Source organism: Pezoporus occidentalis, unplaced genomic scaffold, assembly GCF_034315485.1.
Source record: "Pezoporus occidentalis ecotype Australia unplaced genomic scaffold, CSIRO_AGI_Poc_V1 ctg87, whole genome shotgun sequence".
Classification (NCBI taxonomy): domain Eukaryota; kingdom Metazoa; phylum Chordata; class Aves; order Psittaciformes; family Psittacidae; genus Pezoporus; species Pezoporus occidentalis.
In genome coordinates this window covers 982,407-997,194 of record NW_026916231.1, presented here as the reverse complement: position 1 = coordinate 997,194, position 14,788 = coordinate 982,407, and the positions used below count along the sequence as shown (strand labels likewise).

Below are 14,788 nucleotides of genomic sequence, written 5' to 3'. Positions count from 1 at the left end.
GCTGAGTTTGATGTGGATGGGGGCACCTGGTGCTCAATGTCCCCTAACACAGGTCCCTGGGTGTGGGGCACAGGGATGAGCATTGTGCCAGAGGGAGGAGGACGGATACCCACCATTCCCAGTACTGTCCCTTCATCACAGAAGTGATTCAGAGGTAGTGAATCTTCCAAGAACACAGTAGTTAATGCTGTTTATAAACACTGATCAAACACAGCTCCACAGTTGTTTTAAAATACTGTTCCTAGGACACGAGTGGTTGTAGAGTACCAGCAGTTCACTTTTTCCCATACCCTCTCCAGTTCTTATGTTTATTGTTGTAAAATGGAACTCCTTCCAAGACTGAACTTCTTCCAGTTGGGGTTACGTTTCTGCTTGTACTCTTACCTGAGGTCAGTGAAGCACCAGAACTGAGGTTTAAGGCAGCCCTAAGAGGCCACCACAACTGGGTCAGCCTGCTGTGGAGCTGGAGGCTGACACCGGGTCACTGCACTACACTGCAAGGAGAGAGTGGTGCCAGGGGAGGGAACTGCTCCCACGCTGACCTCCCTAACACCCTGTCAGGCATTAAACTCTGACCTTAGCAAGAAAAGGAAAAAGAACAAGTCAAGATGAGGTAATATGTACAAGCTGTCACTAAGTTCTGCTGTATAATGCAAGTCTGACATGTAAAGCTGAGCAGACAAACTGCCATGCAGCCATTTTAAAAAAATTCATAAATTAGGAATAGTCAGAGTTGAATTAAGTTGTGTGTTAGAAGGGAGCAGAGCAGCCCTGGCTCCTGTGGTGGCACAGGGGCTGCTGCCCTGCCTAACTCAAGTTTGTAGGAGGACACTGGTCTCAATTTGCATCCACTGCACCTCTTAGTGCTCAGGTCTCAAACAGCAGTAAGAACGTGAGTCACTGTTAGTGTGGTCTTGTTCTGAAGCACCAAATCCTGTTCTGTGTGTGATGGCTGTTGTCATTTCATTTCTTCTCTGTACTTTTGGGAGGGGTGATTATTCCTCCTGTTGACAAGGGTGATAACTGACCTGGGGCAGTAGATGCTACTCCATTGTTTACTTCTTCCTGCACAGTGATGGAGGAAGATAGTAGTTAATACCTGTGACATGTTGTATACACTTGTTGCACTAGTGCTCAGCAGCACTTCTCACACTGCTAGTACCATTCAAGTAGTCCAGATCTAGGATACTAAAAACCCCAAGGTGCTGTTATACAGTAATGTAAAGACCATCATCTCTTAAACACATCACCCTTACTTCTAATCCAAATCTGTGGCTTACAAGTGGTACAGTAAAACGCATCTGGTTTATGGCATCACCACCCAGGAGCCAGAAGCAAGCACCTAGGCACTGCTGACCACAGTGGCTGCAGAACCAGGCCGGGCATGAGCAGAGAGGTGCCTGACTGCAGGAGAAGGGATGTGTAACCTACTCTCAACTGCCTGAACCGTGAGCGCACAAACCACCTACCAGCATGTCCAAGTAATTTGTGTGTGTTTGGATGTTATGTCGATCCTCTGCTGCAACCTTCTTGAAGTTCTTCAGTTTCGCAGGGGCTTTTTTTGCCACAGCCACAAAGGGAACCATCCATTCAACACACTCCGAAATGCTGTCCCAATCTAAGCCTAGAGGGCACAATACAGTTCTATAGTTAGAACTCACAAAGGAGTTGCACAGTGTTCTAGTAGAGCCATAAGTTTTAAAACAATAAGTACTGCAGATAAAAATTCAGAAACATCCTCCCACAAACTCCCACCACTTCCCTGTGCTCCTTACACACCAGTGTTGTAGCTGAGGATGGTGACCACCGTCACATCAGCAAAGCAGCACTGTGGCTTAGAGGGAAGGCTCAAGTGCCTTCTCCACTTGAACACAAGATTCTGTGTTCAGGAAACACTACACTGTGGTTACAGTCATTCATGGTTCTTAGGCAACATACAGGCACTGAGCTTAGTTCAGTGGTTTGGGTTTTTTTCCCCACTTTGTAAGGGACAGGCTGGTAGCATGAACACACAGGTTAACTGAACACTGCTGGCAGGCAGGGGTGGCTGCCTGGTACTTTCATTTGAGGAGAAAAAGTAACCAAATCACTTATAGCTAATGAGCCCCAAACTTACTGGAAGCAGTGAGCACCTCACAGAGCAGTGTCACCCCAAGAGCAAGAAGGGTAAATCTGTTCCATTTCCTTAGTGAAGACCATGCTTCCGACAGCGTTCCTTCTTTTTTGAGTCTTTGTAACATATGAAATAGTGGTAGGAAGTGAAACTGGGGGTGGGGAAGATGAGACCCAATGCAGAACAGAACAAACTGTTGGTGTCTGTGTAGCTTTTGCTTGTTGGCAGCCTGGTAAACCAATACACTCATAGTGACCTCAGGCATGTAGCAGCTTCCAGAATTCCCCACCTGACACAACCAAGCTTCACAAAGGCTTCTTACCTGAAGCTTTCTTAACGACTTCAATTGAGGTATAGTGGCAGAGCGCTGCAGCAGCAAGTGTTCTGTACTGGAAATCCAAAGAATTCACATCCAGAATACAGAGGTCTAAGAGCTGAGGAAACAGAGTGAGGAAGCACAGTTACAAACTTCAACAGGATGATACTTCAGCATAACCCTGCCTCAGAAACTGGCCTGCACACTGCAGTCCTCCTACAGCCCCTGCTCTGGAACGTGGCTGAGCTTTTTAGCATCTACTGCACCATCCAATTTAGTTTTGGCACCAATGGCGAGACCCAGTTCGCACTTTTACCAGCCACGTACGAGACACTTGGCTTGCACAGACTGAAGCACACCTCTAAACTCTCAGCACAGCTCCAGGAAGGTGTTTTCTTAAATGAAGGTACTACCCAGCATCTCAGTGACAGCCCAGTCTGCTCTTCAGGAACCTCCCTTAGGCTGGACATAACACATGCCCATAAAAACTGGAGCACAGTAGCTTCAAAGTAGTGTCTGCCTCACAGGCTGCCTCCTGGCAATGACACAGCAACACCCCAACACTCAGTACAGGTATAAACAGTTAACTGCCCACAGTCCCTAAGTTATCCCCCTCCTCTCAGAGCTGTTGTCACTGTTTACAGAAAGCTGCAGTGCACAGCCATTTAAAAAAAAAGATGGATTTTTATTTTTCCAGTGTACAGGAAAGTATTTGACGGGAGCATTGAGCTGGGAGACAAGAAATGTGGGTGCTTGTTCTCAAAACTGAGGATGAAGTTTGCTAGCAGAGTCAAACTTGCACATTACTTAACAAAGTAACAGGCCAGGTGAAACAAGAGAAAGCATCCTCAATGGCTCTGGGGGCGCAGTATTCACTTGTGCAGGTAGTCACTCCAAAAAGCATCTTCTGACACAGTTTACAACCTACCTGTGCTATTTGAATAAATTTTTCCTGAGAATACTGAGGTAGCAGCACTTTCGGAACATCCTTCAGAGCATCCACTTGAAGATAGAGGTTCAGCCAAGAGACGATTGTCACTGGACAGAGTTCCCATTTTAAAGCCTGTAAACATGAAACAGTTGCACACCTTAAGCCATGCAAGGACAGTTTTATGCTCTGATCTCTTTTCCCACACCCCTCCCCACGTTTGCACAGCTTATTGCACATCCTCAAAAGACACTAGAGATTATGTACAATTTCAAGTATAGATACTCATTTTAGATGGCAGTCTCACTACTTTTTGACAAGGCTGTGTCACAACCAGCACTAACACATATTCCTACAATTGTGCACCTGGATCTTACATTATCTTCCCCACTCAGAACTTGGGAAATCAAGAGTATTTGCCCAAGCCCTCAGTCTAACTGCCTGAACCTGCAGTTCTTACCAATTAAGGAAGAGCAAATGTGTAAGGAATGCTTACACACTCCTTTCCAACACAAGGAGCCCAGAGTAGTGTCAGTTCTTCACCTGGCTCTCCTAAAGGCCCTGGCTTCCAGACAGCAAAGGGCTCTGGCAAGTGCAGCACATTCCAGTGACAGCCTTCTGGTCTCCCCCACAGCTTTCACACAAGAGAAATTTGTCCTGTCCTAACAGCCCAGGACTTCACCTCAGCCAAGGCTTTAGAGATCCACTGCACATAGAATCATACAATCACAGAATGGTCTGGGCTGGAAAGGACCTTAAGATCATCTAGTTCCAACCCCTGCCATGCAGTGAAGGTTTTGCAGAAACAAGAACGTATAAAACATGTTCCTATTCTAAGCAAATGACGTTAAAATACAGGGCTTGGCTGGACAGTCAGCCAGCACTTAAAAATGGCAAAGTTCTTACCTTTAACATAATAAGTTCCATTCTGACAATATCATCTTCACTGCAAGCACCATCAGTGACGTAAGCAAATTCCTGTATTTTAGGAGCGTAGATTTCCTTTAAAAGGAGGGAGAGGAAAGTGAAGGTCAGAATGCCTTACAATGCTAAGAAAGCTGGAGAAGATGCTGGCAAATACTTTTCAGCCCATATTGACATAGTAACATTTCTTACCACATCACAGAATGGTTTGGGTTGGAAAGGATACCAAAGCTCATCTAGTTCAAACTGCCTGCCACAGGCAGGGACACCATCCACTAGACCTGGTCGCCCAAAGTCCCTTTAGGCACAGGAAGCTGCTCTAAGGTCTTCCCTAAGCCTTCTCTTCCCCAGGCTGAACAAGCCCAGCTCTCTCAGCCTGTCTTCTTTCGCTAGAACAACGTTTTCCTTGTTACATGAGGTGACTTGAAACTCACAGTGTGAAGAGATACTAAAACCAAGTAGGCTTGTTATATGTTATCTGTGGTAAAACACAGTAGATTTATTGCAACTCTTCTAGCTCGGGGAGAAATAAACGCTGACCAAGCAATTTTTTTTTTTTTTTTACACTCTTGTTTATACCACATTTTACATCAAATGGAATGGTTGAGAAGATACACCACCCCAGTCCTACAGCACCCTGCTGTGTTAGAAATGGCTTGCTGGGACAGGTCACATGCAATGTCAGTGCTCATGTAGTCACACAGATTTATTATTAAAAAAAGGCTAGAAAAAGATGAGAGAAAAGCCCCACAGCCACTGTGGCTGCAAAATCCATGGTGCACAGATGTGTTATTAAAAGAGAAGTAGTTCTGTGGCCAAGGTCTATCAGCTAGCTCCACTAGCTGGTGGCCTGATGCCCCCACGCACTTCCTTAGGATAGACAACTGCGGGTAGGGCACTGCCTTGGCTTTAGTTCGTGCTACATCCATGGGGTGCCAAGTATGGACACTCAACATTCCAAGTTTTCCTTTCAGCCTATCCTGTCATGCACTATACACAAATGGCTCGTAGACATAGTGCACAACATAATGCATCATCACCACTGCATTCTGAAAGAGAGAAACTCCACTGAATGAGGTTACAGGGATATCAGCCTGATGCACAAGCAGTTTGGGACTTGGGCTTGGCTCTCTTCAAGTCCCACACCCATTCCTGAGATTGTTTGCCAACTGCTGTATATTTGGAAAATGACAAAACAAAACGAAGCTACTCCCAGCACATTTGCATACCTTTCAAGTTTATGTGGTCTCTTTCCCTGCTCCTAAGAGACTGACATACACACAACTCAAGGAAGAGAAAAAAGTTTCCCCTTCTGACCTTCAGTGTTGTATGTACACACCAAGTTTAAAAGATTCAGACAGAAGAAATTAACATGTTATCACTGTCTTTTTAGTTATTCCAAACTTAATATCCTACTCCTTGTAACAGAACTTCTTACCTCAAGTTTGGAGGCAATGAATAATGAGGTAATTCCTATGAGCTGAAGCATGCTTTTGTTAATGTTCTTCTGTGTCAACATGAATCTATCAAAAAAGTCTTGAGCTAGGTAGAAGGTTTCCCTGTGGAGTGCATACACCTCACATACCTGCAACAACACAAAAAACAATCCAGTTTAATGTTAAAAAACTCTTGTGTACACACATTGGAGTATTCAAGCCTTAATAGTAAAACACAGTATGCACAGTTTTATCTTTTGTTCACCCAAGCTATCATATATCCAGACGTGTTAGCATATAGTGGTTAGTATGGGACTGAAAAAAGTACTTCCTTTGCTCCCACTTAAACACAGATTATCTGTGATGCCCTAACATACTTCCAAATTATACTTTTTCCAACCTGACTAGCATCTACTTTTCCTAAAAGTGAGTACAAACAACTTTCCACTGAAAGAAGGTGGACTCACTGAGGAAGGGAAAGCAAAAGAGAACAAAAAAACCCCACTCACGTGCTTGCTTAAGAATACTCTACTTTACACCTCAACCTGAAGTCACTGAGCAGATCCCCCCTGTACTCCTCACAGGTCTGTCCCAGGGCAGGACCACTAGAACACTTGAATTCCTTGGGTCTACAGCAAGTTAACGCTGGAAGCTGCAAGCTCTGTTAGGTGCGCTGCTGGCAGCCCCTCAGGCACACCACAACCTCGCTAAGCAGGAACAAAACTGCAGGAATGGCCATCTGCTCCCCCCAGTTGCAGGGCTCCCCACAGAAAGAACTCCTAATACCCACATTCTGTCAATGTGGTTCAGATGCCAGTACAACAGAAGAGGAAAGGAGACTGCCCAGGCCTGGAGATCCTCTGCACGGGACTACTCTTTCCTCTGACCTCTAACTGTATTTGGGTGGGTCTGCCACAACCCCAGCTCCTCTGCCACTCTGTCTTTTCCAAAACTAGAAATTAGTTAAATAGCCATAAATTACTTATAATCTATGTATGGTCAATGGGAAAGAATATCCCAGAAATAGATTCCAAGTGCTTCATTATTTCACTTGGATACATAGTCAGAACAAACTCACTACTAGCTACTTCCTAACATAAGGCTGAAAGCTCATTAGCAAATTAAAACACTTCCTGACCATCCAAATGCAACTGGTTGGCAGTAATACCACAGCTCATTCTTTTAGGCCTGATCTAGTATTTGCCACTTGATGCACTACTCTGATATTAGTAACTGCTGCTCCAAACAAGATTTAGAACTAAAGACATACAGAGCAGGCCCGCCCATTAATAAATGACACAATTTCTACGAAAATCTGTTGCCTGTTCATAAATCTTGCTCATGTTTAATAGTATCTCAGTTATGATGTTACAGACAACAGTGTTAGGAGCTACTGGAGAACTCTCCAAATTGATGGGATTTTAATCCACTGTGCCATAGAGAACCACTGAGCGGGGCAGCAAGGCCCTTGTTGACATTTCTGTTTGGAAATTGCATGATTGTTTTCCTAAAAGTTTAAGGAAAAAAGAAACAATTTAACAGTGGCATATAAATCACACACTGGAAGAGGTAGTGAAGTACACAGCTGGAACAGTTTTGATATTCAGACTGTATTAAAGGACAGGAGGAGTGCCACTAACATCTGTTTCCTTGGAGTACTTGATATGGAATTGGTAAACCTGCAAGATCCCTTCTGCTGATGGGCAAGGATTGCAGGAGTCAAACGTTACTTTTGGCAGTGGAGATTGAATACACTCAATATAGTGTATTCAAACCCCTCCAGAACATGGCTCTCTAGTTACAACACTAATATTCATTCTCATAAACTGCCAAGACTGGGAGCTTCCATTTTGTTTGACAACTGGAATAGTCTGAAGTAAACCAATTAGATCGGGATATGGATACAGTTTCTTTGTAACCCTTTTCAACTAAGAACCTGTTTGCATCAAGAAACCCACAGTGTCAGCCACTTTCTTCTGCTCTTTTCATAGGACAGAATGAAAAATTCAGCAACAAGCCAGGAAATAGTGTCAGGGTCTGACATCTAAGAGCTCTTGACATAGACAGGGCCAGGATAATAACTCAAGTCCTCAATCCAGATGCAGTTATCAAATGGCTTAGATAACATTTAAGATGCAAACTTACAGCTCCATAACTAATCTGCCTATGACAATTTTAATGCAGGTGCCTCAAAACTAGATTTCTCCCTTTCCTAGGAAGTAGCATGGCAAGAGCAGAAAATCAAGTACTACTCCTCACTGCCCTATGTGGAAGGTTCAGAGTCTCCTGCTAGGGAAGACTGGAATGTAGCTCACCAAGAGGACCAGGAACTTGTAACTAGTCTGCTGCAAAAGAGGTTTAGCTTTTGTCATTACTGCACATTTTGTTATTAGATCTTAATGTAAAATCTGTGCTTTTATCTGCCTACTTCCCAGAAACAACGCATGGCAAAGTAATTAAAAGAACACACCTCTAAGAGCCAGTCTAACAGTATTGATCTCATGTGAGGTTGCAAACTGGAATGTAGTGATGTGAAATGTTTGCAATGAGCGTATCTGTTCTCCTTCTTCAGAATGTTGAGCCAGACGTCTTTGGAATTTCCCCAGCTACAGAATAAAGTTACACAAAGCATTGTTAAGTATATATATACACAAAGCTTCACAAGAGGAGTACAAAAACATTATATACTGTTTACAGATATTCAGGAACAAAAACTCTGCCATTCTAAAAGTACCTCATGGCAATTATAAAACTGCAGGTATACTCTGAACATGTTACATCACCACAACAGCAGCTTGCCAAAATCATCAGCAAGTCCAGTTTAACAGAATAGACAACAAAACTGAATGTGTGCATCCTAAACTTACACATACAACCAGCTCCCTATTTTGTCTACTTATGCGTCTGTCCAGAGCACAAGGAAGCCAATCCCCCCACCCTTAAGAAAACTACCCCACTCCAAGTAAAACAAAGCATACACAAATCTGTCCAGTTTAGTCTGAGAAGAACATTTACAGATGTGTTTAAAATCCATTCACCCATCCCTTCCTTTTCTAGCCTACCTTGAGGCACAGAAACAGGCTACTGTGAGAACAAAAAGAGTTCTTTATTGCTAACTTATTCTTCATTAGCACGGATGTCTACTTGGGAAGATTTGTCAGTATCACTAATATGGCTTGGTTTTAATTTGCAATTATTGTTATTATGAATTGATGTGTGTTTTCTCAGATGTACTTCTCATCCCACAGTCACTAAAAGGGACATCATGTTAATCAATGTAAAGCTGATTTCCTCCTGAAATTTTGGGGGTTGCATATTCACCTTTCCAAGCAGAAGCAGTGACAGAATAAACAGCCCTGATCACTGGTATCATCCACAAATTCTAACCTCATCAGTTCCATTCTGCTGACACCATATGTAAAAAGCTGGAGAAGTACTTGCTTGTTTAATGCAGAAGTTTCCCCATTAAAGAGGGCAGGCACCAAGAAATGTATTATGATCTTCCTACAGCAGTTAGAAAAGCAGGAAAAAAGACAGGTGAGAGTAAATGATCCTCTTATTCACCTAACTGGAAAGGATTGAGCTCAGCTTTACCAGACGCCTAGCGACAAGAGGGTGAACATCAAGCACTAAACTCCTTTATTGGAGCTCTGCATCTGAACATATCCTGGGGATCCAGGAGTTTCCAACAACTTGCTAAAGCAGTGCATGAGATTTCCTCATCATCATTTTTGTTTAAGTTAAAAAAAAACTCAAAACCTACTTTGCACTAAGCTTTACAACACACTTGAAAATGTGATGTGCTAGGTACAGAGCAGAGAGCATGCTGCTCTTTGAAGCAGTGTTCAGCAGGCTTGGGAGTAATACTGAGAGAAAAAAAGCAGTTGAGTTTGAAACTCAGTGAAAGTGACTGCAAGAGACCTATTGCTTTGCACTGAGCCAGAACACCACCATGCTCCTCCCTGTTCTGATCAAATTTTGGCCAGAACATATAAAACCAGAGTGTATCTAGAAAGGTTCTCTTAGAATCATAGAATAGTTAGGGTTGGAAAGAACCCTAAGATCACCTAGTTCCAACCCCCCTGCCATCGGCAGGGACACCTCACACTAAACCATGTCACCCAAGGCTCTGTCCAACCTGGCTTTGAACACCACCAGGGATGGAGCATTCACAACTTCCCTGGGCAACCCATTCCAGTGCTTCACCATCCTTACAATAAAGAACTTCTTCCTTATACCCAATCTAAACTTCCCCTGTTTAAGTTTTAACCCATTACCCCTTGTCTTATCACTACAGTCCCTAATGAAGGGTCTCTCCCCAGCATCCCTATAGGCCCCCTTCAGATACTGGAAGGCTGCTATGAGGTCTCCACACAGCCTTCTCTTCTCCAGGCTGAACAGCCCCAACTTTCTCAGGCTGTCTTCATATGGGAGGTGCTCCAGTCCCCTGATCATCCTCGTGGCCCTTCTCTGGACTTGTTCCAACAGTTCAATGTCCTTCTTATGTTGAGGACACCAGAACTGCACACAATACTCCAGGTGAGGTCTCACGAGAGCAGAGTAGAGGGGCAGGATCACCTCCTTCGACCTGCTGGTCATGCTCCTTTTGATGCAGCCCAGGATACAGTTGGCTTTCTGGGCTGCAAGCGCACACTGCCGGCTCATGTTCATTTTCTCATCAACCAACACCCCCAAGTCCTCCTCCACAGGGCTGCTCTGAATCTCTTCTCTGCCCAACCTGTAGCTGTGCCTGGGATTGCTCTGACCCAGGTGTAGGACCTTGCACTTGGCATGGTTAAACTTCATAAGGTTGGCATCAGCCCACCTCACAAACGTGTCAAGGTCCCTCTGGATGGCATTCCTTCCCTCCAGCGTATCAACCGAATCACACAGCTTGGTGTCATTAGCAAACTTGTTCTTCAAGTAATATTTCACATTCTGCTTCTCATTTCCCTAAAGCATTGCAGTGAATTTAACAACCCTTTCACTAAACACCAGGCTCATACAAACTGCTGCCAGTGTACTCATGTAATAACTGAACAGCTAAGAAATTCACAAATGGAAAAATCTGATTCTATGAGCCAATCTATCCCTCTCCAGAAGGGAAACTTCCTAAAATTGTGACTGCACTGAGCATCTACGCTGCATTAGCAAGCTACTGCCACAAGTTTATTTGCATATTTGTACATTTTTAAGTTCTTAAAGAAAAATTTGCTTCATATTTTTGCTCAGTCAGTTCAGTCTAACTATCATGTGTCTCTTAACCACTTAGGAGGCCCTGGTATTAAGTTACAAGAGTTATAAAAGGCAAAAATTGTATGTTTGGCACCTTTATAAGATCATGGGGACAAAAAAACCCCACAATGTGTCTTTTTTTGGACATCAAATTGTTTCTGAGATAGGAGACAAGTAGAGGTATGGCCTGAGTGCTGCTCACTGTTATATAAACACAATACAACAACAGATCTGCATCTGGTAAACTTACCTGAGTTCTGGCAGAGGTGATGGGTTTATGAAGAGGTTTCTGAACCGGTACTTTTTGAACCTGGAGAAGTCAGTGGTTACTGACTCTTTGTGAGGTGTTTCAATAATTATGCAAGGCGAGATGCCTCCTGTTATTGTAGGCGGCCAACAACTCTGCAACATAAACAAGGTATCTTTTAAATGTTGATTTTACTATGAGAGCAAGAAAGACAAGAAATAAATTACAGTAACAACAATGCATGTGATGTATGTTAGTCTTTTTGGACCACAGCATCAATTCATGTACTGAAACCAAGGACAAAGATCAAATGCCAACAAAGCCTTTCGTAGTCAAGATGGAACATGCATAAACAAATTTGATAAATTTGGGAAAATCAGCTTTGAGGAAGACAACTGTCTTCAGTTTATGAACCTGCAAGTAACCTATCCATTACTTGAGCTGCTCAGTTATAGTACATAAGGTAAAGGCACTCATTGATACTAAAACACAAGACATTAGTTTGCTGGTCCTATCTACTTATCTACTCAGAGGGAAAAGAAAGGAGGGTGGAGGTTTTACTGTCTCTCAGTGAGAATTCAGCAACTTATCTTCCAATTAAGCACTCCAGAGAGGAGCCACCCATCTCAACTCCAAAGCTAGATACCCACTGAGCAAGCAGCAGCTGTGAACTATCTCTCAGCCAAATATGGGATGCAATGACTCAAAAGGAGAAGAGTGCAAAGTTCACATAGAAAGCTTCAGAGAAGGAATTCTAGATTACTTCAGTTAACTCTGTAGCTTGTTTCACTAATACTTATTTGGTTGTACATAACCAATACAAGTAAGGAGGTATCAAATGCATGGAGTACATTCAATGCTGTAATGGCTGACAGCCTTCAAAATGGTGACAGAGAGCCATAATTATGCTTTGTGGAGTTAGGGAGGGGGGAATCCCATTCACAAAGAATAGCAACACCACCCCCTGAACATAGAAGCTTTTCCTATATAGCTGTTCTGCAAGGTAAATGACACACAATTCCTTTAGTTTATCTAAACCTATTTATAACCAGACTAACAGTGAAGTTACATATTCCAGCAAGATTGATCAGCACACAGCTACCAAAAATAAAAAAGAAAATAAAGAGGAGATCCTGCTCCTTCTCTCCTGTGGTCCTCACTGCCCAAGTCCTTCCTTTGTTAGCTTTGATGATTGTGAGACCCTCTGCTGGGTTGATTCAGCTCACTAACCTGGCAGAACATTAACTTATTTTGTAGTGCTGTATTAGCAAGTTGAACCTGCACACTGCTCCATTTAAGGAGAACCAAAAATGAAGCAGGACATAGGATGGAGTCCATGGACAGTTACCAAGGAAGGAAAGACAGGGGATCAGGATTTCCCCCATTCAGCAAAAGTCAAGTTGTGACATGCAGTTTCACTCCAAGTTCAGCTGATGTAGTTACACAGCATTTTTCCCATACACGAAGGTTGTAAAGACAACTTCACAATCAGAAGTTTTGCTTCATCATAGCCGTTAGTCTCACTTGCTTTACAAAAGGATAATTGCAAACAAAACTTGTTTGAAAAAGAGTTATTTTACTAAATAAATATTTTAGCCCCTCACTTGGTTTAGGAGTAGCCCATGTTATTAAAACAGATTCCTAAACTGATTTAAATAATCAAAAGAACAGCTAAATGGAAGTAAAGAGGGCCTGAATGGCTATGGGTCTTCTTCACTAAATGGTCATGAAACCACACCTTAAGTTAAAACAAGTGCAATGATCTTGATTAGACTTGCCTCTTAGGCCTCACTGCTCTGCATATGAAATTATTCTCAAATATCTGGGTTTATTCTCATTTTTACACCTAACCTTAGTGGTTTCCAAATCGAAGGACCCTTTATCTGCAACAAAGCCACGCATAAAACTCAAAAACATGTAAAACCATGCTAGAGGTGCTGTGTTCCCATAGCTCTTAATATCTAATGATAGAAACTTCCCCTATTCAATGTTTTCCAGTGTGGAAAGACTTCACACCCACCAACATAAACCATTTGGACCCCCTCACCTATTTTGGACTGGTATTCAAGACTGCATTACCTTAATCTCATATTGATGTTTTTTAGCAATTTTTCCATCTTCTCTGTTCTTCATCTCCTGCTAAGAAGACACACACATGTCAATTAATTGACAGTGACCAGCATACCCATTCCTAAAGCTAAAGCAAACGGTTACTACTTCTGCCCCACTTTCTAACTCAGCAAAAATTTTGCCATCCAAACATACTGGAGAACTTTTCCAGTTGCCCAAATTGGTCACCTCTGCTGTTCTCTTTTTTCTGGTCTGGAGATGTTCTGATGCCTGCAGTTCCTGCGGAGACTCTTCTTGACATGATAGTGGTAGCTGCTGATGCTTGGCTTGCAAACGGCTACTACAAAGAGCAAAAAAACATAAAGAATTAAGAGAGCAGCAGTTGATAGATGAATGCAGATAAGCTGGGTGTTATTACAATGCTAACAGCTTACCTACGTCTTGACATCTTCTTTGGGTTGTAAGATCTCTACCTGAGGATCAAAGGAATAATGTAAGCTCAGTTAATATATCCTCCAGAATTTAGGACCAACTTCCATACTTTGTGTTGCAAGATTAATCACAAAGAGCAGCATGGTTTACACAACTGAAACAGAAACACAACTAATTTACTGGTGTGAAGAATGCCTAAGGTATATAATCACAGGCAGCTCCATGGCCTGCGGGGGGGTTCACTGCTGAAGTGGGTTACACATGGATGCCCACTAAGCCATCGGTCAGTTTCGCTCGAGCGAGTTAGGCTTGTATGGCCCAGGCAGTGAGAGAGGGAAGATGTGAAGGGTCATTTCCCACTCGAGAGAATGTGGAGGGATCCCTGGGGCTGCGACTTCCAGGGCCCTTTACACCCTGCAGCCACCGGGCACCCACACACAAACACTCTACCGAGGCAGCAGCTCCCCGGCGGGGGCGATTTCTCCGCGCGCCCCCCACACCTGCCGGGATGGGCTGTGCCGAGCTGAGCCGCGTCGTGCCCGGCCGCCCGCGCTCCCGCCGCGCCGGTTCCGCGCCAATTTGCAGAGAGCGGGGAGGCGGCGGCCTGCGCCGCGCCGTGCAGAGCCGGGACGGGACGGGGGCGCCTCGGCGGTCAGGCTGGGGTGGGGGCACTGCCGCTGCCCGCGCTCGCTCTCCCTCTCCCTCCAGAAGTGGCCGAGCCGCCGCCTGCCCCTCTCCCGCCGCAACCGCTGAGGGGACGCGTGAGGGCGCAGAACTGCGGCTCCCCCGCGCTCCCGCCTTGCTGCGAGCGAGGCTCCCTCCAAAACCTGAGGGGAAGGGGGGGGGGGGGGCGGCTGCCGAGACGGCACCCCGGCACCCGGCGCCACCCTCCTTCAGAGGGGAACACCGCAGGGACCGGGGACCGTGATGGGGTGGCCCCCACCAGGCACTCTTCTCGCCAAGCTGTTGTACCGAGATCTAGGGCCGGGGAGAGCCGGGACCCGCCGGGCTAGGGTGAGGACAGGAGGCGCGGGCCAGCAGTCGGGGTCAGCCCGCCAAGCGGCTCGGCAGGCTTCCCCACCCCCAC

At 44.5% G+C, this 14,788-nt stretch overlaps 1 protein-coding gene across 4 annotated transcripts in view; it reads right to left on the bottom strand.

The window, feature by feature from the left end:
• Positions 1-711: 711 nt before the first annotated feature.
• CCNE2 (cyclin E2) overlaps positions 712-14,788 on the bottom strand; it is a 340,944-nt gene continuing 326,867 nt past the window's right edge. For 2 of the 4 annotated variants that reach the window (XM_062604609.1, XM_062604608.1), the window contains exons 2-12: positions 13,704-13,742; positions 13,498-13,609; positions 13,279-13,338; positions 11,203-11,354; positions 8,188-8,323; positions 5,720-5,866; positions 4,264-4,359; positions 3,358-3,492; positions 2,436-2,547; positions 1,470-1,624; positions 712-1,065 (exon numbers count right to left, since the gene is read on the bottom strand). In XM_062604609.1, the coding sequence (XP_062460593.1) occupies positions 964-1,065; positions 1,470-1,624; positions 2,436-2,547; positions 3,358-3,492; positions 4,264-4,359; positions 5,720-5,866; positions 8,188-8,323; positions 11,203-11,354; positions 13,279-13,338; positions 13,498-13,609; positions 13,704-13,717 (1,221 nt within the window). In that variant the 5' untranslated portion in view covers positions 13,718-13,742 and the 3' untranslated portion in view covers positions 712-963. Of the gene's footprint in view, positions 1,066-1,469; positions 1,625-2,435; positions 2,548-3,357; positions 3,493-4,263; positions 4,360-5,719; positions 5,867-8,187; positions 8,324-11,202; positions 11,355-13,278; positions 13,339-13,497; positions 13,610-13,703; positions 13,743-13,881; positions 14,099-14,788 lie in introns of those variants that run through there. The other 2 variants (XM_062604610.1, XM_062604611.1) reach the window with 2 other exon arrangements.